The sequence below is a fragment of the Sturnus vulgaris genome, chromosome 20, assembly GCF_052056855.1.
Source record: "Sturnus vulgaris isolate bStuVul1 chromosome 20, bStuVul1.hap1, whole genome shotgun sequence".
Taxonomy (NCBI): Eukaryota; Metazoa; Chordata; class Aves; order Passeriformes; family Sturnidae; genus Sturnus; species Sturnus vulgaris.
The window spans coordinates 9,524,132-9,551,656 of record NC_142262.1 but is presented as its reverse complement, the minus strand read 5'-3'; the positions used below and the strand labels follow the sequence as shown (position 1 = coordinate 9,551,656).

The 27,525-nt window shown below is 43.3% G+C and overlaps 1 protein-coding gene and 1 long non-coding RNA gene across 2 annotated transcripts in view; one reads left to right on the top strand and one right to left on the bottom strand.

The window, feature by feature from the left end:
- Positions 1-27,525, bottom strand: part of LOC148221594 (uncharacterized) — a 77,829-nt gene that overhangs the window by 39,231 nt on the left and 11,073 nt on the right. The window contains exons 2-4 of the long non-coding RNA XR_015807808.1: positions 26,930-27,078; positions 26,091-26,171; positions 17,238-17,328 (exon numbers count right to left, since the gene is read on the bottom strand). This is a non-coding gene — a long non-coding RNA (uncharacterized LOC148221594). The remainder of the gene's footprint in view (positions 1-17,237; positions 17,329-26,090; positions 26,172-26,929; positions 27,079-27,525) is intronic.
- On the top strand, positions 809-27,297 carry LOC106858421 (myosin-4). Its single transcript, XM_088176571.1, has 39 exons — positions 809-1,012; positions 1,108-1,251; positions 1,343-1,499; positions 2,049-2,076; positions 2,167-2,278; positions 5,081-5,173; positions 5,270-5,333; positions 5,426-5,524; positions 5,621-5,724; positions 5,986-6,124; positions 6,534-6,652; positions 6,753-6,902; positions 6,982-7,152; positions 7,484-7,793; positions 8,771-8,850; positions 9,410-9,497; positions 10,105-10,222; positions 10,404-10,527; positions 11,345-11,481; positions 12,781-13,036; positions 13,664-13,906; positions 14,575-14,751; positions 15,133-15,278; positions 15,365-15,455; positions 16,215-16,604; positions 16,694-16,820; positions 17,228-17,346; positions 17,916-18,112; positions 18,543-18,726; positions 19,588-19,753; positions 20,524-20,648; positions 22,593-22,901; positions 22,990-23,193; positions 23,495-23,620; positions 24,707-24,877; positions 25,989-26,093; positions 26,171-26,266; positions 26,671-26,805; positions 26,952-27,297. Exons 1-39 carry the CDS (start codon positions 809-811, stop codon positions 26,997-26,999), a joined length of 5,856 nt encoding a protein of 1,951 aa, XP_088032697.1. The 3' UTR covers positions 27,000-27,297.

Below are 27,525 nucleotides of genomic sequence, written 5' to 3'. Positions count from 1 at the left end.
TAGTCTATATAATATATTCAAGTTATAATACATTCAAGCTATAATTGAGATTCTTTGAAATGTTATATCACATACTTATTTACCTAAATACTATGCTATTTAGCTAACACTGTGTTCCTAATTATTATCTGTAATAGATATTAAGATATTCCTGTATTGGCCAATTTTACAACATAACTGGAAAAGATGTTTTATATTTGGTTCGCACAATAAACAGGTTTGGCTTTAGATAGGTGATGACTGACATTCACAATTTTCTCCACTTCTTGGTATAGACAGAAACTAGTAGAACTTCCCCTGCTTAGTATTAAAACATCAAAACCAGAGGGTGATAAACATACCTCCACCTGGGAATCACTTGTGAGAGCCACTCTACATGACTCACAGAGCTTAATTTTGTCTAAATTTTTCGATGTCCAAAGGCATAATCTCAGTGGCTTTGTGTATGTGGATTTGAGCAGGATGTGGCTGCGCAGCTCTGTGAATAGCAGGTGAAGATAGAGCAGGACCGGCTTTTGAAGACTTCTAGCTTGATATTCTCTGTGCCCTCACTTGAGAACATAGGCCTATTTAAGGGGGATGTCTTCAAAGACAATCTGTCTATAAAAGGAACTTACTTTATTAGAAAGTTTCTTTCTTTATTATTCACTTCTTCAGTGAATAATTAAAATTGAGGCAGAAGTTAAGTGCCTGGTCAGTCCTCCTCTTCCTATTAGTCATTGAGCATGACCACTGTCTGGATAAATGTAAATTACAAATGCACAGAGTTTCTGCAACTTTCCTGCATTCCTCCAGAGCACCTGCAGACATGAGTTCTGATGCAGAGATGGCAATCTTTGGAGAAGCTGCTCCCTACTTGCGGAAGCCAGAGAAGGAGAGAATTGAAGCCCAGAATCGCCCATTTGATGCTAAGTCAGCCTGTTTTGTAGTAGATGACAAGCAAATGTATGTGAAAGGTACCATACAGAGCAAAGAAGGTGACAAAGTCACCGTTAAAAAATACGACGACACAGTAAGTGATATCATTGTTACTCCAATGTGATCATCCAGTTCAGGCAGTTCCCATTTTAGATTTCTCCTGTTGTTCCCTTCTTTCATTTTTCCTAGACTGTGACTGTAAAGGATGATGAAGTCTTTCCTATGAACCCTCCCAAATTTGACAAAATCGAGGACATGGCCATGATGACCCACCTCCACGAACCCGCCGTGCTGTACAACCTCAAAGAGCGTTACGCAGCCTGGATGATCTACGTAAGTGGCAGCAGCAGCTTCCTTTGGGCAGCCTCAGGAGCTGCTGGGCCAGGCTCAGGGGAAGCCAACGTGCTGTGTCCCTTCCTCACAGACCTACTCGGGTCTCTTCTGCGTCACTGTCAACCCCTACAAGTGGCTGCCGGTGTACAACCCCGAGGTGGTGACTGGCTACCGAGGCAAGAAGCGCCAGGAGGCCCCTCCACACATCTTCTCCATCTCTGACAATGCCTATCAGTTCATGCTGACTGGTGAGTGACTTGGCAAGCGTGGAAGACCCTGGTATTTTTAGGGCTGGATATTTGGTCAAGGAATTTTAGGTTCTACTCAGTTGTCCCAAAGTTCTACAGCACAACGCAAGATCAGACTGTGAAAATCTTAATGGTCTCTGGGCTATCAAACAATGGAGGAAAAGCAGTAGCTGGCTGTATGGCTTTGTGCCCCTCTCCTTGTAAGGAATTTAAAGAAATGGTAAAGGAGAAACACAGTAAATAATCTGACTATAATTAAACATTATTTAAGCCACGGTCTATACATGAAAGAAAACAAATAGTAAGTGGGAAGCCTCGTAAAGAATTACTGCTTGCAGTTAAATTTTAGGCTACTTCATCCCTGTCAGTACAAAAAAAAAGTCCTGATGCATGCTAATGTGTATTAATGCATCATTAATCTTATCTTGTAAGAAAGTGATAAATACTGATATAATACAGTTCTTTCCCTTGAAGTCAGTTAGTTGTGTCTGAGGAAATGATGCCCTCCACATCTCATTTGAAGAGCTCTTTCTGTGATTTTGTTTTCAGATCGTCACAACCAGTCAATCCTTATCACGTGAGTATGTTTTGGTATGAATGACAAAGCTGACAGAAAAGTGATGATATTTTCTGTTTCCTGTAATAATTGATATTTTTGTTCTGACAGCGGAGAATCCGGTGCAGGGAAGACTGTGAACACAAAGCGTGTCATCCAGTACTTTGCAACAATTGCAGTCACTGGTGAGAAGAAGAAAGATCCCCAGCCCGGCAAAATGCAGGTATGACATCAGTTCCCCCTTCTAATATTTGCCCACACTGTGCCTGCTGAGGAGAAAGTACCAATGTGTATTTTGGGATTGCAGGACTATTAAAGGCAGAAAGTGTTGTGCAGCTGAGAAGAAAGTCAGGATGCACAACCCAAGCACACCTATGCTCATTTACCCCTGATGCCCAGCCTCAAATCTGCTGAACTCTTTCTTATAAAACCCTTTTGTCAATGTAGGAAAGCCTCCATTTACACAGGGGAGTCTTTACCAGGGAGGGGAAGATAATGTTAGACAGCAGCTTTCTCTGTGCTGACTGTCCATCTATGCCCCTGTTCCATCAGTGTCCTCTGAGAACAACAGCCCCTGAGTGGCTGCACGTGAACAGAGAGCAGTCAGTTCCCACTGGCACAGGGTTGTGCCATTCCTGGTCCTTGGATCATTCCTGCTGACAGGGGAAGTGCAGGAGCTCTGGATTCCAGAATGGCTGTGCTGAAGTTAAGCATCATTTCAATTGCATCAGGCAGTAGTCTCCACTGGCTGTTTTTTCTGTCTGGGGTCACCAGAACAGCTCAGGGGGACAGCATGAGAAAAGGGCTGGGCTTGGGACAGCTGGGACCACTTGCCTGATGGTCAGAAAGTAACCTCAGAAAGGACCCTTGCAGAAAAGAAAGTGCATGCCTCGATGCCCCTTTGCTGAGCAGCACAGCTGTTGCAATCTGAGCCCACTGGTGCATTTGCAAGGCACAGGCTTCATTCCCCACCACAGAGCAAGCACCAAACACCCTTGTGGCACAAGTGTGTGCCACCACAGCCTGTGAGATGCTCATCAAAGCGTGTGACATGTGTCAGCATGTTATTTGAGTACCAAGGGCATAGTGGAGCTTAAGGAGATTCCAAGGCTGAATAGTCTTTCACTCAGAGGCAGGTGTCTGTGATTGATGGGTTGTTATGGCCAAGGCAAGTTCATCACAGGCACTCTTTCCATCAGCACCATGTTAGAATCTCCTGGGCTCAGCTTTCATCAGCTGCTCACTATGCCAGGACTGATCTCAGAAAAGCTTCAAGACAGCTGAGACATGTACAAACCATGTGTGATAGGAAGAAAATCACCTGGCTCTCAGACTGACAGTAATCTGTTCTGCCCTCTTCTGAGTATTGACAGAATATTCCATATTTTTAGCATTCCAAGCTCTGTGACAATAGCATGTTCTTCTTTATAAGAACATTAAATAAAACAGGTTATGGTTCTGTGTAGCCCAGCATTCAATGGCAGATGCAAGCTGAAATCAGATGCCAGGCAATGGTACAGGAATAAGGGAAGTGTGTAACAGCATTTCCCCAAAATATGGTCTTAGCCTCCATCACTTTATTACCCAGCCTATAGAGAGAACTTCAGAATGAACTTGTGTAAAAAATTGCCATGTTCTTCCACACTGTTATCCATATACATTGCTCCTGTTTTACTTCTCTGGTTACAGCTGTGCACTCAAAAGAGGCTTGGTGTTGGTATAGTGAGCTGCACTGATACAAACATTCTCCTCTCCTCTCCTCTCCTCTCCTCTCCTCTCCTCTCCTCTCCTCTCCTCTCCTCTCCTCTCCTCTCCTCTCCTCTCCTCTCCTCTCCTCTCCTCTCCTCTCCTCTCCTCTCCTCTCCTCTCCTCTCCTCTCCTCTCCTCTCCTCTCCTCTCCTCTCCTCTCCTCTCCTCTCCTCTCCTCTCCTCTCCTCTCTTAGAAATCTGAAAGATACATGTGAGAGGGGATTATTCTATGGATTTAGGATATTTTATTTTTAAAAAATACATAGAGCTTCCTATGCTACAGCATTGCTTAATTTTAGAGGTCCATCTTCACGGGGGAATGAACAAAAACTAATTTAAACCTGCTGTGCCACCTGCAGACAGTGCTGGGAACGGCAGTGTCTCTCCCAGCAGTGCAAGGCTGGTAACCAAAACAGTGCTGCTCACTTTTCCTCTGATATAAAACAATTTATCTTTTTTTTTTTTCCTTATTCTTGTTTTTCCATCTGTCTTTCAATTTATCCCTGGCAAGTTTCCTGCCCTGATTATGTAGAATCAGTCATGACTTTGCTAGAGTCACACTAGAGACTCTAGTGTGCACTGTACTGCATGACATAATGTCATGGAAGCTTTTTTCCTTCCATATTTTTGCACTTACCAAGAGAGATATAACAGTATCAAAATTTTACATGTTGATCATTCCTTCTGCAGTAATGCAGCAGGAAAAAAAGAAGTTGAGGAGTCTCTGTTCTGTCCTTATCTAAGTTTGATATTTGAGTGTCAGGCTTTGTCCCATTCTCTAAAGCATGTCAAAACCTCTATTCTTGCATCCTGAAATGTTGCTGTGGTTTGAATACAACTGCAAAATTTTACATTGTCCCTTGGTAGGTGTTTCCTACCAAAGTCTTTATTTGTCGTGGCCTCAAGCAACCTCCAAATAATTCCAGAATTTTCACATTTTCTTTAGCTGTTAAGACTTTTGTGAACAGAATGCAGAAACACCTCTCATACAGGTTTTTAATGCCCTGAACTCCACTACAGTGACTTTGTATGTTATATCCAACATGTGGTATCAGATACAAGAAGCAAGCAAAACACAGGTATTTCTTTCAGCACTCTTCCCTTTGAAACCAATGGCAATATCCATGAGTGTTGGCTAATGAGTGACTAAGAACTCTGTTAATTTTTAGGTTTAAATCACGTGTGATATGTAAAAATTATCTGTAACATCCCTTTTGCAATATTTGTTACTTACTAAGCAATAAAGTGCTAAAGAAGCATTTTCTTCTGTGACTAGGGAACTCTGGAGGATCAAATCATCCAGGCCAACCCACTGCTGGAGGCTTTTGGCAATGCTAAGACTGTGAGGAATGACAACTCCTCACGCTTTGTGAGTTCATTTCAGATTTGTTGGAGTGAAGACATTTAATGCAAGTTTTGTTCGCTGATTGTCATAACCAATGGTTTAATCTGCACTGCTTGATAGGGAAAATTCATCCGGATTCACTTTGGACCAACTGGCAAGCTGGCCTCTGCAGACATCGAAACCTGTGAGTTGGAGCAAGTCAATGGAGCAAGCAGAATTTATACATTTGCAACTTTAAATGTATCAGGAGACTAACAGCACCTCTCATTTGGTTAGATCTCCTGGAGAAATCCAGAGTCACTTTTCAGCTATCTAGCGAAAGGAGCTATCATATCTTTTACCAGATAATGTCCAACAAGAAGCCAGAGCTCATTGGTGAGTGCCAGCAGTGCTGGGCTTGGCTCAGTGAGTGCTTTCTCTTCCCACTGCGACCTGCCCCAGTTCCACTAAAGGTTACCCACATACCTGCAGATCTCCTCCTCATCTCCACCAACCCCTATGACTTCCTCTATGTGAGCCAAGGAGAAGTCACGGTTGCCAGCATTGATGACAGCGAGGAGCTGCTGGCGACAGATGTGAGTAGAGCAGAGCAGAGCAGAGCAGAGCAGAGCAGCCCTGCAGCCCTGCAGCCAGTCCAGCCCTGCAGCCCTTGAGCCAGTCCAGCCCTGCAGCCCTGCAGCCAGTCCAGCTGCAGCCAGGGGTTTCTGCCCAGACAAGCCCAGCTCCACAGGACTGGGATGGTGCTGGACAAACTCATTGCAGGCAGGGACAGGAACCTCACCTGCCCCTTCTGCTGCAGCCTTTGTGCTTTCCCCTCTTGCCTGCTGTCTCTGCAGAATGCCGTGGACATCCTGGGCTTCAGCCCTGATGAGAAGGTGGGGATATACAAGCTGACAGGGGCTGTCATGCACTATGGGAACATGAAATTCAAGCAGAAGCAGCGGGAGGAACAGGCAGAGCCTGATGGCACTGAAGGTAGGGCTGATTGCAGAATTTGTTTGTGAACCAGCAGAGAGCTACCAACCCCACCCCACAGAGTGCCCTACACTCTGAAAATAAATTTACTTTCCAGAAACTAATTTTTTTAAAGATTGTTTCAAGTTCACAAAGTCGGCGATTTAATTTATGCTCTACAAGGAATCAGAAAGACAAAAAACTTAAGCATTAGTGCAGGCCTTCAGGCACGGACACAGGATTGTGTTGCAGCTAAGACATTGCCTTGGGAGCAAGGGGAATATTCTCCATGAGACTGGAGGGGAGCTTCTCTCGATAACAGAAGTGTTTGAGTTGTGGCACAAGTAGACTCCTTGTAACAGAAACATCCCAGGGGACCAGGACACTTTTCTTTGTCACTACTGAACTCATTTGCTGTTTCTGATGCTAGTGGCTGACAAGGCTGGCTACCTGATGGGTCTGAATTCTGCTGATTTGCTCAAGGCTTTATGCTACCCTAGGGTGAAAGTCGGGAATGAATATGTAACTAAAGGACAAAGTGTCCAACAGGTACATAAACAGCTTATTAGCTTTTCAATTTCTTCAGACTGCTCTTTCAGCTTTAAAGGTAACTCAACATTTATTATTGCCATGGCTGTGCTTCTTACAGGTGTACAATTCAGTGGGTGCATTGGCTAAATCAGTCTATGAGAAGATGTTCCTGTGGATGGTTATTCGCATTAACCAACAGCTGGATACAAAACAGCCTAGACAGCATTTCATTGGTGTCCTGGACATTGCTGGCTTTGAGATCTTTGATGTGAGTTACTGTAGATATTCTTGCCCACTGAGGGCTGCTTGAAACTAACTGGCATTTTTTTGGTGTTTTGAATTTGCAGTTCAATAGCCTGGAGCAGCTGTGCATCAACTTCACCAATGAGAAACTGCAACAGTTCTTCAACCACCACATGTTCGTGCTGGAGCAGGAGGAGTACAAGAAGGAGGGGATTGAATGGGAGTTCATTGACTTTGGCATGGACCTGGCTGCCTGCATTGAGCTCATTGAGAAGGTGGAAAAAATCCTTTCATTGTAGGAGAGTACATTTCTTTTATGATCATTTATTTTAGTTCAGTCTTTCTTGAAAAAATGATGCATTACTGGTGAATAACCTTCTCACATCAAAATAGGCATCTTATATAACCAAAGCTTCTGGAGCAACAGGCTGTCTCTGCATAAACAATGGTTTCCTGAACAACGTGGCTGGGGTGGAAGGAAGAATATGGCTACACAATGTTAAACTGATGATTTAACAACTGCCTTTAAACAGGGAGGTGAATAGTGAGGAGCAGTAATGGCTCCCCTCCCCGCTTACTTTCTTTATGTATTCATATTTCTTCCAGCCCATGGGCATCTTCTCCATCCTGGAAGAGGAGTGCATGTTCCCCAAGGCAACTGACACCTCTTTCAAGAACAAGCTCTATGACCAGCACCTGGGCAAGTGCAGCAGCTTCCAGAAGCCCAAGCCTGCCAAAGGCAAGGCTGAGGCCCACTTCTCCCTGGTGCACTATGCTGGCACAGTGGACTACAACATCTCTGGCTGGCTTGACAAAAATAAGGACCCTCTGAATGAAACTGTTGTGGGGTTGTACCAGAAATCATCCTTGAAGCTGCTGTCTTTCCTTTTCTCTAACTATGCTGGTGCAGAAACAGGTAAGTGATTTTTCAGTGATGGCCAATAAGGCAAAAATAAACTAAATCCTACTTCTGCTTCTCCTCTTGGGGTATACTCAAGGCTACCAGCCCCTAAGGTGAGCTTGTTCTTGTGTGCATCCAGATAAACCAAAACTAAGATGCCAACATGCAGAACTATTGGAGACCCCCTATTTATGTGCTGCAGAGAAGTAAAGCACAGCAAGCCCAAACTCAAGTGACAGGAGATGTTTCCTGACTAACTGTGTTGTCAATCACCTGCAGCTTACTCAGACAGGGGCCAAATAAATGTGCAAAGTGCAAGCATTTTAGTCTTCGTAGACAGTTTTGTTTCTTGAGGGGAACTGGAAGAACTAAAAGGAGACCATGGAACGATTTCCTATCCAGCTGAGCAGTCTTGGCATTGCAACGGAAAAAGAGAGAGACAGAGAATAAATTTACAAATCCTCGATAAGTCTCAACTTAATTGGCTTCATGGTATAGCAACTATGGAAAGACTGAGCTGCCTGGACTTGTATTCCTGAGACTAAAATTTGCTTCCTGCCATCACTCAGAATAGAACTGTGTTCTTCACTTGGAATATTGGATTAGGAGATTTTTCTATAGAAGACTTCCCTGCTTTGATATATGGATACCTGACACTGAGTCCCATTTTTGAGGTCTTTCGCCTAATTTAATTTTTTTTTAAATGGGAGTTTGTGTAATAGTGAAAGCAATATGTGACCAATAGCACAGAGTACACTGCTAGGAAACTTAGGTCAGGCCACACTGTTTCATACCAGCAACCTAAATCTTGCATTTGAGATCAAATATCCCACACACTGATCAACAACTACCTAGCAGCAGTCCACTAAACTCTCAGGGAGCAGTGTGTCAGTATTTAAAATGAAGTATTTTATTGGTCCATGGCCAAAGGGAAATGAGGCCTACAAAATGTACTGTATACTCTAATTGTTCATCTCCCATGTACTTCCAAGGTGATAGTGCTGGTGGTGGTGGCAAGAAGGGTGCTAAGAAGAAAGGAGGCTCTTTCCAGACAGTGTCTGCTGTGTTCAGGGTATGTGGATTTTGTTTTACATGAGCCATGCTTCCACAAAATGATCTGAGGGCTGGAACAATTATCCTATAAAAAAAAGCTGAGAGAGTTGGGGTTGCTCAGCCTGAGGAAGAGAAGATTCCAGGCACCTTATTCTGGCTTTTCAAGATATAAAAGGGGGCTTATCAGAAAGACAGAAAAATACTTTTTACCAGGGCCTATACTGACAGGACAAAAGGCAATGATTTTAAACTGGAAAAGAGTAGATTTAAATTCAATATATGAAAAATAATTTCACTCTGAGGGTGGGGAGGCCCTGGCACAGGGTGCCCAGAGGAGCTGTGATTGCCCTTTCCCTGAAAGTGTTCATGGCCAGGGTGGACAATGGGGTTTGGAGCAACCTGGAGTAATGGAAGTGGGAACAGAGATGCTGGGCTTGATGACCTTCAAAGGCCTCTTCCAAACCAAACCAAACCAAACCAAACCAAACCATTCTGTGATTCTATAACTCCCTGAATTTAAATAAGAATGCAAAAGCTTTGTAGCTTGAAGCTGAAACCTTTGTTTTGTTCTATGACAGGAAAACCTGAACAAGTTGATGACTAACCTGAGAAGCACTCACCCTCACTTTGTGCGTTGCCTGATTCCTAACGAGACCAAGACACCTGGTAAGTCCACCCTTATATTCTGAAGACATGGGACTGACAGGAATTGGCCTGTTAAGCTTCCACACCAACTTCCCAAATAGCTCCCTCTGCACGTGAACTCCTTTTGGGGGTTGGCCTGCAGGACAGTAACAAGGAGATCATTTTTTATGTTGTCTACTGTGATTGAAAAAAATTGAGCATTACATGGTCCACAACAGTTGCCCATTTTTGCTTAATGTGTGTAAAGAGCTGAGGGTGATAAAGATTGGTTTGATTACAGCTGATAAAATTATCTGTTGTGAGTAACAGCATTAGAAAATCCCTTGTCTGCATGGCTCTACACTACACTGTGCCACCTTTGCCTACATCCAGTGAGGGGGTTGATGGTGTTGAAGATTTTTCAGTTGCTCTCCTAAAGCACCATCCTGCCATTTTTTTAGAAATGTAACCTGATGCCTTTTCACAAGCACTGCATTCTTAGTAAAGCCCACTGATGCAACTCTCCACAACTTATATGAATTGAAGGCATGTTCTGTCTGTACTTCCTGCACCTTTAGTCAAGAGCTTCTTGAAAAAAAAAAAAAAAAAGAGATAAAACCAGAATCATGATGGATGTATTTTGTTTAAGGTGCAATGGACCATTACCTGGTGATGCATCAGCTGCGGTGCAATGGGGTTCTAGAAGGCATCCGAATTTGCAGGAAGGGGTTTCCAAGCAGAATCCTTTATGCAGATTTTAAGCAACGGTAGGTCCTCAGTTATTACTCACTGTCTGTTAGGAAATCAACCAGACAACACTGTCTAGATTTCAGATGGCATATTCAGCTGCTTTCTGACAGCTCAATGTTCCTGTATTTCATGATATACAATGGATCATATTTTCCTCACCCTCTTGGCAACCAGTTCTTGCAACCTGTCTCACTACAGGTACAAGATCCTTAATGCCTCAGCCATTCCAGAAGGCCAGTTCATTGACAGCAAAAAGGCTTCAGAAAAGCTTCTTTCCTCCATTGATGTTGACCACAACCAATATAAATTTGGTCACACCAAGGTAAAGTCCTTGTGGAAGAGCAGGTATAATTAAGCAAAATATTTTGTTTGTTGAAAGTATTTCTTGCATACTAAATCAGCCTTCATGATGATTATAAACAGAGTACAGACAATTTGTGTGATTCTTGTGTGAGGGGCAGCACTGCCAGCCCTGGGAACACCATACTACCTGAATGACCCAGCATAGCTGCAACTAGATTTTCTTCTACTTCTTTCTCATGGCCACTTGAACAGGGTTATATCAGTGCAGGTTAGACGGGCTCAGACAAGTTTGGATAGTCCTACAATGCAGGGGATTTAAGCACACAAAGTCTATCTTCCATGTCCAAAGCAGTGTTAGGTGAGACGCTGTTCTTTGGTCAGCACAACCCAGTCAGTGCTATCACTGGACACAAATCCATTGCCTGCATTACTGAACAGACAGAATCACAGTATGGTTTGGGTTGGAAGGGACCTTAAAGATAATCTGGTTCCAACCACTCTGCCATGGGCAGGGACACCTTCCACCAGACCATGTTGCTCCAAGCCCTGTCCAACCTGGCCTTGGACACTTCCAGAGATGAGCTAAATTTTCCATAAACTACATTGGAGCAGACATCAAATAACACTGCAATAATATGATTAGATCATACACAGAGTGACCTGTCATGAATCGCAGGAATATTGAGGACTTGAAGACTGACAGAAAATTTCTCTAGCTCTTAAACGTTTCCCCTGCAGGCATTTTTCCTAAACTACTTTGTATACTACCCTGCATCAGCTGTTAATGGCCATGTGTCTGCCTAAGCCTCAAGCTGTTTGACTCTTTTATGTTCTAGGTGTTCTTCAAGGCAGGTCTCCTGGGACTCCTAGAAGAGATGAGAGATGAGAAGCTTGTGAGCCTCATCACTCATACACAAGCTATGTGCAGAGGGTACCTCATGAGAAATGAATTTAAAAAGATGAATGAAAGAAGGTAATGTAAGAAAATACCAGTGATTGTACTGTGCCAGACAAAGGTCCATCAATGTAATATATTGTCTCAGGCAAAAGCTGTCCTTGGGAAAGAAACTTAGAAATTACTGGGCAACAGAGCAAGTACAAACAATCAACTTCCTCCTGACAGTGTCACAAATCCTGGCAGCAGCTGTTTAGCAATGGGAACATGCAGGTGGACCACAATACTTAGTATTTAACAAGGAACTTTTCTCCAGGAATGCACTTACTATTTTCAGCCTTTAAAGAATCCTGTGGCAGAGACAGCCAACTGAACAAGGCCTAAGGTTTGTTTGTTTTCAATATGTTGTTTCATCATTTAATTGGATCACATTGATTTTGTAAGGAATGATGTATAATCCCTCTCTGCTCTCCCTTTCTTTAATTTCCTTTCCTGGTTCCATCATCTAAGATGAACAATCCTAGCTTGTACAGAAAAGTACTCCATACTTTCAACTATTCCACATCCCCTTCAGCTTTTCATTCATCCCTTTAGAGATGGGATGAATCATGCAAAATTTAGAGTTCAGGAGTGACAGCACTGGCCAAGACAAGCAAACTTTCTTGAATGTTGTTGACAAGTGAAAGTTTTAGGGGGGCGCAAGGCTTGCATAAATGTACAGGACACTCTGCCAAATAATTCCTTTTATTTGTAATACTCAGCAGCATATGTTTAGCACAGATGTTTCTTGAGCCAGGCATAGTTTCTACGAATTCAGTAACTCTCCCTGTATTTCTCTGAAAGAAATTGTCTAATGTCCCTTTGAACTATGGGCATTAACAATATCCATTCAATTCCATAAAAATGTTTCCTTATTTTTTCAGTTTCTGTCTTAATAATTTCTAATATGGTATTTGCTATTTTGAGTGACTCAAAAAGCATCAAGCTGCTGTTTCCACAACTGACAGTAACTGCCATATTTGAAGTCTTAGCAGCAGTACTTCAATGGTATCAGTTTTCACTCTGATATTTACCTGAGACCTTGCATTTTCCTTGAGACTGAGAAAATCCTCAGAGATTCCCAGTCAATATGCCATAGAAGTCTGTCTATTTTGTAGTATTTCTTCCTCGTATATTCAGGCAATAGATATTATTCAAGCTACTGAACCAATCATTCTGCAGTAAGGGCCTTGAAATGACTCTTTAATAAAAGCAGGGGAGATGAGGGGAAAAAAGTCTCTTGCAAAAGTTCTTGGGGTAAATGCTGATGCTGTGCAGAAAATAACCCAGAGTAGGTTTCCAGCTTAAAAACCATCAACTGGTTTCATGTGTTTTCAGAGAATCTATTTATATCATCCAGTACAACATTCGTGCATTCATGAATGTCAAACACTGGCCATGGATGAAGTTGTATTTCAAGATCAAGCCCTTGCTGAAGAGTGCAGAGTCTGAGAAGGAAATGGCCAACATGAAGGAAGAGTTTGAGAAAACCAAGGAGGAGCTTGCAAAGTCTGAGGCAAAGCGGAAGGAGCTGGAGGAGAAAATGGTGAAACTGGTGCAGGAGAAAAATGACCTGCAGCTCCAGGTTCAGTCTGTGAGTAACCTCAGTTTTCAGATTCACTCCACTTCCTCTTGCTCTGCTGCTCTTTTTCCCCTCTTTTCCATTGTCCTCTATAAACAGGCACGTAATGGGGACAAAGCCTCCAGTGCTTTGTGTCTGGCCTTGTCCCCTACACCTGAGCAAGGTGCAAAGCATATCCCAAACATTAACACCAGTGAGAATACAGGAAGTTCCAACGCTATCACCAGTGGAAGAATCAGACATTTCACAGTGTATATAATGTTCTCCTCACTGTGGTGTCTGATTCTGGATGAAATACAGAATCATTTTTCACATGATGTTTCCACATCTGCTGCCATTATAATACAGAGCCAGGGCAGGGGTGCTTTTCTGTCAGAGGTAGGACTGAATCTATGGAAACTGCTTTTCTCTGGAATACTGTGAACAGAGACTGAAATTGCATCTGTCAGGTTCTAAAAGGTAATAAAATATTACATGGTCAAGAGCAGTCTGGTGCAAGTGGACTTGTCACTTGTTGCCATGTGCTTTCAAATCAGTTTAGTTCCAATAAAAACCTGCATTGTTTCACTCACTCAGGGTCTTAACTGTCTTTTGTCATTTTTATGATAAATCTAATGCACCTTCAATGTGTTCTGATAGGAGAGTGAAAATCTAGCTGATGCTGAAGAGAGATGTGAAGGACTCATTAAAAGTAAAATCCAGCTAGAAGCTAAAATTAAAGAACTAACTGAAAGACTGGAGGATGAAGAGGAGACAAATGCTGAACTGACAGCCAAGAAGAGGAAACTGGAAGATGAGTGCTCGGAGCTGAAGAAAGATATTGATGATCTTGAAATGACTCTGGCCAAAGTGGAAAAGGAGAAGCATGCAACAGAGAATAAGGTGACAGAGCAATCAGGGAATTATTCTTCTCCAGACAGTGCTCCCATACAGCTTGTCAGTTTTGTGGAAAAATGCAGCTACTTTTAAGTTCTATGAATAGAAGTGAGATGTGTCCAATGCATAGGAGACAAGTATTTTCACTTAATCAATCAGCTGACAGATTTTTTTCTGTTAAGGTTCTTTGTCATGCTATCATGGTTTGTTTCACTTTTTGGGAAAACTTAACATACTTTTGGCTATGCTTAACACTTGATCATCTCTTTTTAAAGAACCTGACTTGCTGACAAATTACAGCTGTTTTCATAGCCAATATATGCAGGAAAGATATTCTTTGAGCAAGAGCAACTTGGAGGACTTTTGTAAATCCCAGTGGGAAAAACTTTCAGAGGCAAGTGAAGATCTAGCCCGTTTCACTACAAAATTTAGTAGGGGTGGGGATCATAAACAACTAAAGCAAGAATTTCTGCCATTGCAGGATCAGGGAAAGGAGATTCTCAGCATGATATATGCTGCTGAGATATTTTTATTTATATATTTATTGCCTTGCAATCAATATAAACATTCTGCAGAGATCATTTTGACCACATCCACGCAAGGTTTTGCAAGGATGCAGTCACTGTGTTCTCAGTCTGCCATTTCTCAAGGGATGGATGCTGGCTGTCTGACAGGTAAAGAACCTCACTGAAGAGATGGCAGCTCTGGATGAAAATATTTCTAAACTCACCAAGGAGAAAAAGGCCCTCCAGGAAGCCCACCAGCAGACACTGGATGACTTGCAAGTTGAGGAAGACAAAGTCAGCACCCTCACCAAAGCCAAGACCAAACTGGAGCAGCAAGTGGATGATGTAAGTAGAAGGTTTTGGGTTGTGTATTTATACACTGTGACAGATTGCAGTAGACTAAAAATCTGTAGTTTGGAGTATAAGCAACACCTAAAGCAGACAAGCCAGCTCTGATAATTTCAGCCAATAAACTGCTGCTAATTGACAGGAAACTGTGGAATCCAGCACATCTTTCATTTTCCTCAAAGAGTATTTCAGCACTGTAGACTTTTGTGATCTGATTTAATCCATTAGCTGAAGCAGGAGACCTGTGACTTTTTGAAGGCTGCTGCACAGTTTTTTGTGTGTGCATATACTCCAGGAAATTATAAATGCTGGGAAATTGTGTATAGTTACTTTCAAAGTATAATTTATGTATTTCAAAGTATGTTTTATGTGTTTTAGCTTGAAGGATCTCTGGAACAAGAGAAGAAGCTGCGAATGGACCTTGAGAGAGCGAAGAGAAAACTGGAGGGTGATCTGAAAATGTCTCAGGATTCCATCATGGATCTGGAAAATGATAAGCAACAAATGGATGAAAGGCTAAAAAAGTATTACACTGACTTCTTATGCTTTAAATTCTGAGATTCATGTTTTATCTTAACCATATTGAATTTGCCTTCTTGTTCTTTAACAGAAAGGATTTTGAAATTAGCCAGTTGCAAAGTAAAATTGAAGATGAGCAGGCTCAAAGTTCTCAGCTGCAAAAGAAAATTAAGGAGATTCAGGTAAAGTCTAGGAGTTATTAATAACTTTAGAGGCAAGCACAAATTTCTTAGAATTAATTGGTATTTATTCTTAGACCATTCTACAAAACTATTTTCCCTCACATGAATAAAACCATTAATATGGGACTCTGGGTGCTGTTCCCATCTCAGGGCACTTTTACAGAGATTCTGGCTTCTAATCTTACATGACTACGTAGGAAATTTCTTATGTGAACATTGCAGAAGGCTTTGAAAATGCCACAGATGTCCAGCCACTGAGAATCACTTTTCTAAGAAAACAATAGAATGTGACTTAATATGTCATGATCAGGACAAAGATCACCTTCTAAATGCAGAGCCAGGAAGACAGCTCTCTTCAGTGCTGTTATTCCATGACTGTTCATCTCAAAGTTCCATCCATCCTGTTTGCTGATGGAGAAAGGACACTACTTAGTTCTGGCCTGACTTCTAGGAAATTTCTAAGAAATTCACATTCCTCTGCATTTTCCTCCTCTATTTCTCCAGGAAAGTGAAATTCTAAAGTCTTCACAAAATGAATAATAAATTCATTCTGTGCTATAACATAACGTATCTGATTTCCCATTCACTGTAGTTCTAAAACTGAATATTACCTATCCTAGGACACAATACAGTGACATTTCTAGTGGTACCTCTTTTTATGCTTGTATTAATGGATGTGAATGTTTGCTCCTTATTCCTTAGTGATAATTTTAAATCTGTCTGTTCAAAAGTCCTCTTTTAACCAATTAACTCTCATAGGCTCGGATAGAGGAACTGGAGGAGGAAATTGAGGCTGAACGTGCTATCCGTGCCAAGTCTGAAAAGCAGAGAGTCGACCTGTCTAGGGAGCTGGAGGAGATCAGTGAGCGCCTGGAAGAAGCAGGAGGGGCCACAGCAGCTCAGATCGAGATGAACAAGAAGCGTGAGGCAGAATTCCAGAAGATGCGCCGTGACCTGGAAGAGGCCACGCTGCAGCACGAAGCCACGGCTGCCGCCCTGCGCAAGAAGCACGCGGACAGCACAGCTGAGCTGGGGGAGCAGATCGACAACCTGCAACGTGTGAAGCAGAAGCTGGAGAAGGAGAAGAGTGAGCTGAAGATGGAGATTGATGACTTGGCCAGCAACATGGAGTCTGTCTCTAAAGCCAAGGTTGCTGCACAGGAAGAAGATTTCTCATTGTTAGCGTTGTTCTCCTGAACAGCTTGATGAACTGAGGGATGTTTTCTCTCTCTTCACAGAGCAATCTGGAGAAAACGTGCCGAGCCCTTGAAGACCAGTTCAGTGAAGTCAGAGCCAAAGATGATGAACATGTGCGACTAATTAATGATCTGAACACACAGAAAACACGCCTGCAGACTGAGAATGGTACGTCCCTTGGTGAAATGTAATACTCCAGTGTCAAGTACTTAAACATGCTGCCTGAATGCCTGAATATGTTTTGTAACATATCCATCACTTGGTGATCTGAACAAAACTCAGAATGTAGAATCTCCTCCTGGTGGCAGTCATAGAAACCTACTCAAGGAAACACAAAACCAAACCAGAAGGAGTACTGTCAGTTAAAACGTGAGTCTGTGGTCAGTTTATCTTCTTTGATGCCAGCACAACATTTCTCTTCAACAGCTTTTCCTATCAGTGGGAATGCAATTACTACTCTCCCTTCAATTTGCCACTTTATATCTTGTAATCACTTCCCACATAGCTAGCTATTCTCATTCATTTGTTTTATGTCTCATATGTCTGTCTAAAAAAAATCAACATATTCTCGTTAGGTGAACTTACTCGGCAACTGGAGGAGAAGGAGTCCTTGATTTCTCAGTTAACTCGAGGCAAACATTCTTTCACTCAGCAGACTGAAGAGCTGAAGAGACAACTAGAGGAAGAAAATAAGGTAACTTTCTTTCATTTGGAACAACAAATTTTAAAATAAACCAATGTGCTAAAAAAATAAATGAGATTTCTCCTCAGAGAAGAGATATCAGAATAGTGAAAATTTTGAACTTTGCCTTGGAATACAACACAGAGAGGAGACATTAATAATTTAATAAGCAAGACAGTTTAAGCCCTTCTCATCATGCATTCTGAAGATCAAAAACATGAGAGAAGTGAAGCAGCTCTGTGCCCATGGGCAAAGCAAACAGCAGCAGCTAAAAAAAAGAAATAGAGCAGGAGTGCTTGCACCTTGCCTGTTGGTGGGTTTATTTTGCCTCTGCCTGAAACACCTGGTGCAGATGTGTTTGAGAGGTGTTATCCCAGACAAGATGGGCAAGCACCTGACCCTGTTTAACAACGTCAAGCCTGAAACACAGAATCCCTCACGTTATTAATTTTACTCCTTCTGTTTCTCTAGCAACTGTAGCACATGGACAGGGAGATATGAATATTTTATCAGACTACGGGAAACATATCCAGTCACAAATTATTCATGTTCTGACAACTTGTTTAATTTTAACTCCCAAGGCCAAGAACGCCCTGGCCCACGCCCTGCAGTCTGCTCGCCACGACTGTGACTTGCTCCGGGAACAATATGAGGAGGAGCAGGAGGCCAAGGGGGAGCTGCAGCGAGCCCTGTCCAAGGCCAACAGTGAAGTGGCCCAGTGGAGAACCAAATACGAGACAGACGCGATTCAGCGCACGGAGGAGCTCGAGGAGGCCAAGTACATGCAGGGATGGCTTGGAGCAAGTGGAAGGATATTTAAGCATATGAGGGGAGAAGTGAAAGAAAGCAGAATATGTTTGTAGTGGTAATATGCAGAGCTGTGTGCTTTTTAATGTATCAGAAGTGAAAAGGGGAGCGAGTAGATATTCAAAGAAGTGGAGGCTTAGGGGTGTCTACATAAAGGAGAATTCCAGTGCACTGAGTTAATCATAGTAGTTGAAAGAGCACATTCTTTACACTGTCAGTATTGAAAGCATATTTTTGGTCCCTCTCCACATTGGTACCCCATTGCCACCCCAGGCTCCTGGCACCATAACGTTATATATTGATCTCTCTGTCCATCTTTCCCATTCCAAACTCCTTTCATATCCATTTTCTGAGAAGATGAGAATTTTCTTTTTCTCAGTGTTGACTGTCCTATCCTGCAGGAAGAAGCTGGCCCAGCGCCTGCAGGAATCAGAGGAGCAGATTGAGGCTGTCAATGCAAAGTGTGCTTCACTGGAGAAGACAAAGCAGAAGCTGCAGGGGGAAGTGGATGACCTCATGATTGACATGGAGAGGTCACATGCAGTCTGTGCAGCATTTGATAAAAAGCAGAGAAATTTTGACAAGGTTTGTTCAAAAGACCATGCCAGATCTAAACATCATTAGATATTTGATAGAACAAGACAAATTCTGAAATTACTGAAGTTCTGCACTCACAGTAAAATAAATTGCATCTTACCCAAAGTAAAGTTATGGTAAGGACCCCATAATGGGACATATGGTAAAGATAAAGTCACTGTGTAAGTAGCCCCAGGTGACCACAGTAAATAATAAAGCAGCCTTCTGACAATTTTACAAAGCATGGAGTCTTCACAAGGGAGAATGGTCAAACAGACTGAGTACTCACATGTAAGCTCACAAGCCCTGGTGCTAGTCTTCCAGCCTAACTTTGGGGTTAGGGGGAGCCTCAGACTCATGTGGAGTTCCAGCCTTCACTGCCCTTACTAACATTTAAAAGAATCTGCACTGTTGGGCCAAGTGATGTTGCACAGCCCTGTGTTTTGGCCTACCCTTGTGTGAATGAAAAGACTGTGCTCAAAAAGGATCTTACAGGTCTGTGGCATCAAACTGAGGAGAGAATTGGTAGAGAATGATTTTCTTGGTGGGTTTAATCCAGGACCATAGGCTCCTGTAAAAACATCAAGTCTGACACATCCTTATTCAGACCAACTACATTATGTTTGGGCTGGTGTCAAACCAAACTCCTTCCTGACAACTTGGGGCGTGCACTAGTGTTGGCTGAAAAGGCAGATTTTACTAGATCCCACCAAAACAACCAGAGTATGCACCACAGGGAGTTATTGTCACAGGCAGAGATAGTTCAAAGCAAAAGACTGTTAAGATAGGCCAGGCCTCTTGAGTTCTTGTCATATAAAGGTGCAGAGATAGAGAGTTTCAGAATGGGTCATTCTCCTCCTGTCACTCCAGATCCTGGCTGAATGGAAGCAGAAGTACCAGGAGAGTCAGACTGAGCTGGAGGCTGCCCAGAAGGAATCTCGCTCTCTCAGCACCGAGATCTTCAGGATGAAGAATGCCTACGAAGAGATGCTTGACCAGGCTGAGACTGTCAGAAGGGAGAACAAGAACCTCCAGCGTAAGTTTGTGTGTCTGTCAGCTTAGATTCACCCTGAGCCCTTGGATGCTTCCACATTTCTGGACTACCAGAGCTCTGCCTCTTCCCAGGGCTTTGTTCTTTATGATCTTCCCACAAAGGTGGTGACTTTCTTTCCTGTTCAGCTGATTATAAAATCACCTGCAAGCACACACTTTCATCTCTATGGCATCCTGCTTCCTCAGGATGTTCCCCCTTCTTCACATCATTGTAATCCTGTGCATGGATAAGGATAAAGTTAACTGAATAGACAGAAATTATGATGATACTCAGTTTTTTTTCAGATTGCTTCAGTTACTACTACTAGAAAAAATCCGGAGGGCTGTTGTGTGTCTCCTGGTTATTGGAGGATTGTGCAGCTGTGGCACAATGGATTGGCATTTAATAAGCAAACTAATTATAGAAAGGAAGTACAACTCAGATCCTTTTTGTGAACTGAATGATCACTAGGGATTATCTAAGCTTAAAAAATCAATCAAACATGACTGTCTCTGGAGATGTAATTTCACTACCAGAGGAAGCTGACATTATTTTCTGAGCTCACTCCAGTTAGTCTCTCCTCTTTTCAAGTTGCACACTGAACTGGGATGTGCAGGTTACCAGAAATAAAGATTGCACACAAGACAAGATGTATTATTTCTTCTCACTGTTACATCCCATTACACCAGAGCCTCTTTTGTCACTCCCATTGCCAAAGAGCAATTGCCACTGATGACACTGAGAGGAGCTGAATATGTGTTTTCTGGTTGCAGAGGAAATTTCTGATCTGACTGAACAGATTGCTGAGTCTGGAAAAGCACATCATGGGCTGGAGAAAGCAAAGAAGCAAATTGAGCAAGAAAAGTGTGACCTACAAGCAGCATTAGAAGAAGCAGAGGCAAGTGTCCTTAATCAGGGGCTTGCTTTTAGAGAAATCAAGAATGGAGAAAACTTGGGTATATGTTTTATATTCCTGCTTATCCTGAAACTGTCCCAAAAGTGCAGTAAGACAGTACAGACAGACCAAAAAGCACAGGGGCTGCTCCCCTGCCATACCAATGTGGCATTCCTTGCTGTGCTATCATGCACAAAAACCCCACAGTTCCAGTCTAAAATTGAGGTAATTTTGTACCATCTGTTTGAATTTGCTCCCATGGAAGGCTGAAGAAAAGTCACTAGCATTTCAAAACTCTGACAGTTTTGTTTTCTAGTCAAATTAATCAAGGATGTTTCCAGGGAAGGTCAAATCCATACTTAAAGGTTTTCTCAATGTCACCTCCTGCCCAAAGCAGCCAAATGCTGAAGAGAATTGAGGCAATATTTCTTCAGTTCCACCACTTTGAATGATCAGGAGTCAGTAACACGTTCAAAGAGGAGCCAGCTCACAGGACACAGGTTCTGATGAACGTGAAGAGGTTGCTGGGATCTGCTGAATCTCACACTACACTGGTACACTGTCATGCACTGCTGGCACAGGCTGCAAACTGGGTCTCAGAATTCCATGATTTCTGTCTTCCCTTCTGTCTACCCCTCAGCTCTCCATTACTTTAAATCTTACGTTTTTTGCCAATCCATGCCAGATTGTAGCTCCTTCAGTTCCTTCTTTTCCGGGTTCTGCCTTCTGTTCTGTATCTTCCCTGACTGCCTCTTGGAAAAGATTTTATTACTTCTGTGTAACCACATCTGATTCTCCATAAAATATCTTTGTGAGCTCTTCATGAGCTGCCTATGATATACCTAGAGCATAGCTCAAACACAAAATTAACACAGACACAAAATTAACTCAGCTTCTACAGGATCCCTACAAGTCTTTAGTCAACTTCCTGGTCAAAGAAGGGCCAGCTCTGAACTTACATTAGGTTGCTCAAAGCCTTGCCTAATTGTTTTTTATAATTTTCAAGGAGATTTCCGAGTATTGCTGGACAACATTTTCCAGTGCAACATCATTCTCAGGGTAAAATATTTTTATCCCTACATGCAGTCAGGATTTCCCTTGTATTGACTTCTGACAGACCTTTTGTCTCTTTTTTTTTGTCCACCACCAAGAATAGCCTCACTTTATTTTCTCTTTAACTCCTCTTAGGTAGAAAAAGAAGTATAAAACAACTGGCCCATCTCTAGATCTCATAAATGGGTGGGCAGTAGGAACAAGAGTTACTGTGGTCATGTAATCCATCTAATCTAGTTTATCTAAATGTTGTCAGTCTAATCCTGAATTAGTCACTATAGGCTTGTTCTAGAATCCAAAAGGAGAATCAGGTATCTCTGGAAAATATGTTCTTAAAAGGGAGGCCAGGGCTACATCAACTGTTTTATTCTCTGCATGTGCTTATTTCTGTCTACTGGGTGTAAAGACCCAGCTTCAGGCTTTTCACTGCTACTCCACTGAAGCTGGAATACACCAGAGGGAAGGAAATGAGTACCAGAGGGAGAGGTGGTGTGAAAGGGCAACTTGCCCACACAGTCACAGGGGTGGACAAAGCAGAAATTAGCGTGGACATGCAAGAGAAGGCAGGCTGCTTCTGAGCAGGAGGCTTGGCTGTCCTGTTTTATATTTCCATATATATTATGATCTGTTGTCTCTCCACTGTCACCACAGCCTTCAGTGCCCAGACCTCGGGGTATCTGAGGCATTTTCCTAAGGAATACTATTCCTAAATTACCATTTAATATCCAGTGAGTATGGAATAGCAGTCAGATTTTTCAGTGCTTGGTCTTCTCTAAATGTCCACAGTAAGGTAAATACACCTGCCCTTCCAGCTGCAGAGGGTCACATTTCTGCATGGCTGTGTCCCAGCAATGGACACTACTGAGACAAATTATAATATTTCAACCCTGACAGGGCTCTTTAGAGCACGAAGAGGGGAAAATCTTACGTGTTCAACTGGAGCTGAACCAGGTGAAGTCAGATGTTGACAGAAGGACTGCAGAGAAAGATGAGGAAATTCAACAACTGAAGAGGAATCACCAGAGGGTATTAGAGTCTATGCAAACCATGCTGGATGCCGAGGTCAGAAGCAGAAATGATGCTTTGAGGCTGAAGAAGAAGATGGAAGGAGATCTGAACGACATGGAAATACAGCTGAGCCATGCCAACTGTCAGGTAGCAGAGACACAGAAGCACCTTAAAGCTGTGCAAGGGCAGCTCAAGGTAGGGACACAAGGCTGCTGTCCCGTGGGTGTGTGCCATTCCCTCTGCTTGCTCCTGGGTCTCACAAAGAGTGCTTTCACCTTTGAAGGATTCCCAGCTCCATTTAGATGATGCTTTGAGAGAGAATGATGACCTGAAAGAGCAGCTTGCAATAGTGGAGCGTAGGAACAGTCTGATGACAACAGAAATGGAGGAGATGCGAGCTGCCATGGAGCAGACGGAGCGAGCCCGCAGGGTTTCAGAGCAGGAGCTGACGGATGCCAGCGAGAGAGTGCAGCTGCTCCACTCGCAGGTATGGGCACCTCCTGGCACAGACCGGGTGGGAATGGCACAAACGGGATGGGAACGTCACAAACGGAGTAGGAATTGCACAAACGGGGTGGGAATGGGACAAGTGAGGTGGGAATGACACAGACGGGGTGGGAATGGCACAGACGGGGTGAGAATGACACAGACGGGGTGGGAATGACACAGACAGGGTGGGAATGGCACAGACAGGGTGGGAATGGCACAGACGGGGTGGGAATTGCACAAACGGGGTGGGAATGGGACAAATGAGGTGAGAATGATGTGTCTGCTGGCTGCCCCAACAGAACACCAGCCTCCTAAACACCAAGAAGAGACTGGAAGTGGACATAACCCATTTACAGACTGAAGTTGAAGACAGCATTCAGGAAGCCAGAAATGCAGAGGAGAAAGCAAAGAAAGCAATCACAGATGTGAGTCCTCTTCCATTTTGCACTATGACAGTCACTTTTACACTTCAGAAAGGCCGCAATCAGATGGAGGAGAACCAAGTATTCAGCAGAAAATATCTGTGACACACATTCCCTCCCACATGGGCCTCATGCAGCCATTGCCCCACTACTTGTCACAGGAGATCCCTTCAGAAAGAGTCTTCATGTTCCTGCTAGCTGTCTGTATTGAGGAGGCATTCTCTCTGCCCTTCTCCATATCCATTCACTTTTGCTTCCAGAGTAAATGTAAAAGGCAAGAAGAACAGATGATGGCAAAATAGAAAAAGAGTCGTTGAAACAAAGGCCTGTCTGGACACAGCACAGAAAAGCAGAAATTAAGTCTAAAATCACACACAATTCTATACAAATGCCAGACATGTAAGAAAGAAAAAGAGAGAATACAAATGTTTCATTTAAATGAGTCTACAGTTTCCATATTATCAGAAGTAACAATACCTGGGACCATCTAGGAAAGCTATAGGAAAATTAAACAGAAAATGGTGACTCTGTTGCATCCTGGTGCACCAGTGTTTGGTCCTGACTGCCCACCAGCAGCAGTGCTGCAGGATCCCTGACCGCTCTGCTCTGCCACACTGGTGACAGATATCTATCCCAGCTTCTGAGGACCTCAGCAGGCAGAAGCTTTTCAGTGCAGTTTGAGGTACTTAGGGTCATCTCACAGGCAAAAACTGCTTACAAGTCTGACTCTTTGGCAGATTTTAGCAGCAGACAGCCAGGCACTCAAAGGAACGAGGAAGCCCAGAGATGCAGAGTGCTAGCTGGTAACACTTCAAGATACTTCCATTTTGACTGACTTAAAAATCAGAACTTTGGTACCAAGCCATTTGCAGTCCTTAATTTTTTTTTTCTTTATATCAACCCTGTCTGTTCTCTGAGGTGAAGCAGTTTTAGAACTTTGAGAAAGAGCAATCCTGTTTGTATGACAGAGCCTTAGCTTGGCCATGGGCACTGAGAATGTGCAGAATTAGTGTGAAGCTGGGTGTTACTCCCAGGCACCCAGAACTGCTGGGATGGGGAATTTGTAACATAACTGTGAACCACAACCAGGCAGCCATGATGGCAGAAGAGCTGAAGAAGGAGCAGGACACCAGTGCCCACCTGGAGAGGATGAAGAAGAACCTGGAACAGACAGTGAAGGACCTGCAGCACCGCCTGGAAGAGGCCGAGCAGCTGGCACTGAAGGGAGGGAAGAAACAACTTCAGAAGCTGGAGGCCAGGGTATGGTGAAGACTTGGGTAGATTAAGGTGAAGTTTCTGACTGGGCCCTTGGTTGCTGGAACCTCTTGGGAGAATGAAAACAGGGAGAGCCCCAGGTGTTCCCAGCAGGTTTGGTGAGAGCTGTGCTGAGTAGCCAAACATTGCACTGTGGGTGATGAACTTGAGAGTGACCTCAAAAACACCTGAGCGGGCGAAAATGGGGACAGATGGATATCAGGGAGACATAGATGGTAATTTTGTCTAGGGAAAAATAATTTAAGTCATATTTACTTGGGGATGAAATGGACAGGCTTCAGAAGCTTTTGAATATGCAATAGAAGCAAAAACCTAAAACAGAAAAAAATCTGGGCTTCATTAGGAAAGGCACTGAGAACAGGACAGAGTTGTATGGCAATACACTCTTGCCCTATATGAAGTATACCATGTGCAGTTCTGGTCTCTCGAGAAGGATCTGCATGACAAAGCTTTATGAGTATTGACAAGCAAGGATAAGACTCTGGAGAGACCAGCCCTTTAAAATAAATAAAAAGAAATACTGTACAGAGTGGGCAGTGAAATTTGGAAACCTGCTGCCATGGAAGGCTGTAGAGGCAGCTGGTAAAAGGTTCAAAAAGGGAGTAGAAATCAGCAGGTTTACAGAAAGGCACAGACATAGATATGCCACCTTGCATCTCTAATTCAATGCCTGTGGAAACTGGACAAGTGGCAAGGGAATAGACAGCAGCCAGGTTTCCATGCTGTCCCTGAACAGTATTTGCCACTGCCACTCCCAAAGATAACAAATGAAAGATGAAAAATGAAACAGATTTTTCCCATTTACCTGGTGAACATTCACAGAATCCTCCTTTCCCTGTTTCAATTTCGTCTTCTCTGACAAATTTAAGCCTAATTTTGACTACAAATGCTCTAGGTGTGTGCAGGTAAGTTCCTTTTGTAAACAACTATGGATTCACACACTGTGCCGTCACCAATATAATATGGTGAACAGATTTTAGCTAGTCTAGACCCAGCTGCAGGACACTGCCCTGCTCTGCCACTTTCTCTGCAGCCTTAATCCTGCAGCAGGATCAGCAGCCATTCTTGCCATCTTTGCTGTGATTCTGTGTTTCAGATTAATGAGTTGGAAAATGAGCTTCATTCTGAGCAGAAACGAGGAATAGAATCCCTGAAAGGAGCCCGCAAGTACGAACGGAGGCTGAAGGAGCTCACTTACCAGGTACTGCAGATCCTCCCCTCCTACATGGATCACCTCCGTTCATCTGCCAAGCCTGACTCGGTTTTCATTTCCTACAGTCTGAAGAAGATAAGAAAAATATTCTTCGGCTGCAGGACCTGGTGGACAAGCTGCAGTTAAAAGTGAAAGCATACAAGAAACAGGCTGAGGAAGCTGTGAGTGGAGGACTCTTTTCAGTGGGGCCTGGGTGGAGATTTCTGAAAGGTGGGCTCCCTGGATCATTAAAATAATTGAATGCTGAGTTTGACAGGGCAGCCAAAGCCACTGCCTTTGAATATTCTTTATTATGGCTCACAGCAGAGTGGGGGTAGCTGTAGTTATCCTGGAACTGGTGCACTTTTGGAGGCACACAAGCCAACTTTCCCACCTGGGGCTGAATGGGGTGATTGCTCTTTCCCCCGAGTGGTCATGCTGTGGATGTTTAGCTATAAACACACAGAGCACTGGCAGTGCAGGGCCGTACCTGTGAGGCCAGCACAGGTGATGTCACTGTGGCACGGCCACAGGTGTCAGTGGTGACAGGGCAATGTCATTTGTGCCAGTGCTGTCTGACTTTCAGGAAGAGCAGGCCAACATCAATCTCTCACGGTGCCGCAAGGCCCAGCACGAGCTGGAGGAGGCGAAGGAACGAGCTGACATTGCTGAGGGACAGGTTAACAAGCTGCGAGCCAAAAGCCGTGACATGGAAAGCCAGGTGAGTTGGAGGCTGCACAGAGGGACCATTCCTGTCCAGGCGGTGTCACAAAGGTCACTGCCCACACAGCCACAGCTGCATTCCTCCCACTCTTTCACTGGAAAGGCCAGGAATTGTCACTTACTCAAAACCAGTGCATTTTGCAGGTCCTTTGGGTGCCTCACAGGAGTCAGACCAAATACAATCAACTCTGAGAATCCAGGTCTTTCAGCACAACTGGGAGATATTTCTTCTTCATTATAAAATGGCAGAACAATTGCAGTAACCACAGACCTGAAACAAGAGCACAAATAATTCAGTTGCTCCAATACCCTCTACATTATCTTCCTTTTTCTGTATTTAGAAATCAGAGAAATGAGGTTTCTGACCCGAGCTGCAGCAGGCTCCCTCCTGATAAAGACTTCTGTGTATCCAGCAGATATCCATTACTTTCTCCAAGTAATCCAGTGTGTCTATGTGTAGCTGATATATTTAACTACCTTAAGGTAAAGGTGTGAGAAATTTTATTTATATATATATTTATATATATATATATAAAATAAACCTGGGTGATGCTTTAGTGACTCTAAGGACTGTTGATTCACAATGAGATTGAAAAGTGTCTGTCTGTGTCTGTGTGTCTGAGTATCTGTGTGTGTCCTTGTGTCCCTGTCTGTTCCTGTCTGTCTGTCCGTGTCTGTCTCTCAGTCTCTGTCCGTCTGTCCATGTCCCACTGTCGTG

What these genes read in the sequence shown, in the direction of transcription:
- LOC106858421 (XM_088176571.1), top strand. Translation starts at nt 809, where the DNA reads ATGAGTTCTGATGCAGAGATGGCAATCTTTGGAGAAGCTGCTCCCTAC. An exon ending in AAAAAGATGAATGAAAGAAG is followed by an intron (nt 11,482 to 12,780) that starts GTAATGTAAGAA and finishes ATGTGTTTTCAG; the next exon opens with AGAATCTATTTATATCATCC. An exon ending in AGTCTGTCTCTAAAGCCAAG is followed by an intron (nt 16,605 to 16,693) that starts GTTGCTGCACAG and finishes CTCTCTTCACAG; the next exon opens with AGCAATCTGGAGAAAACGTG.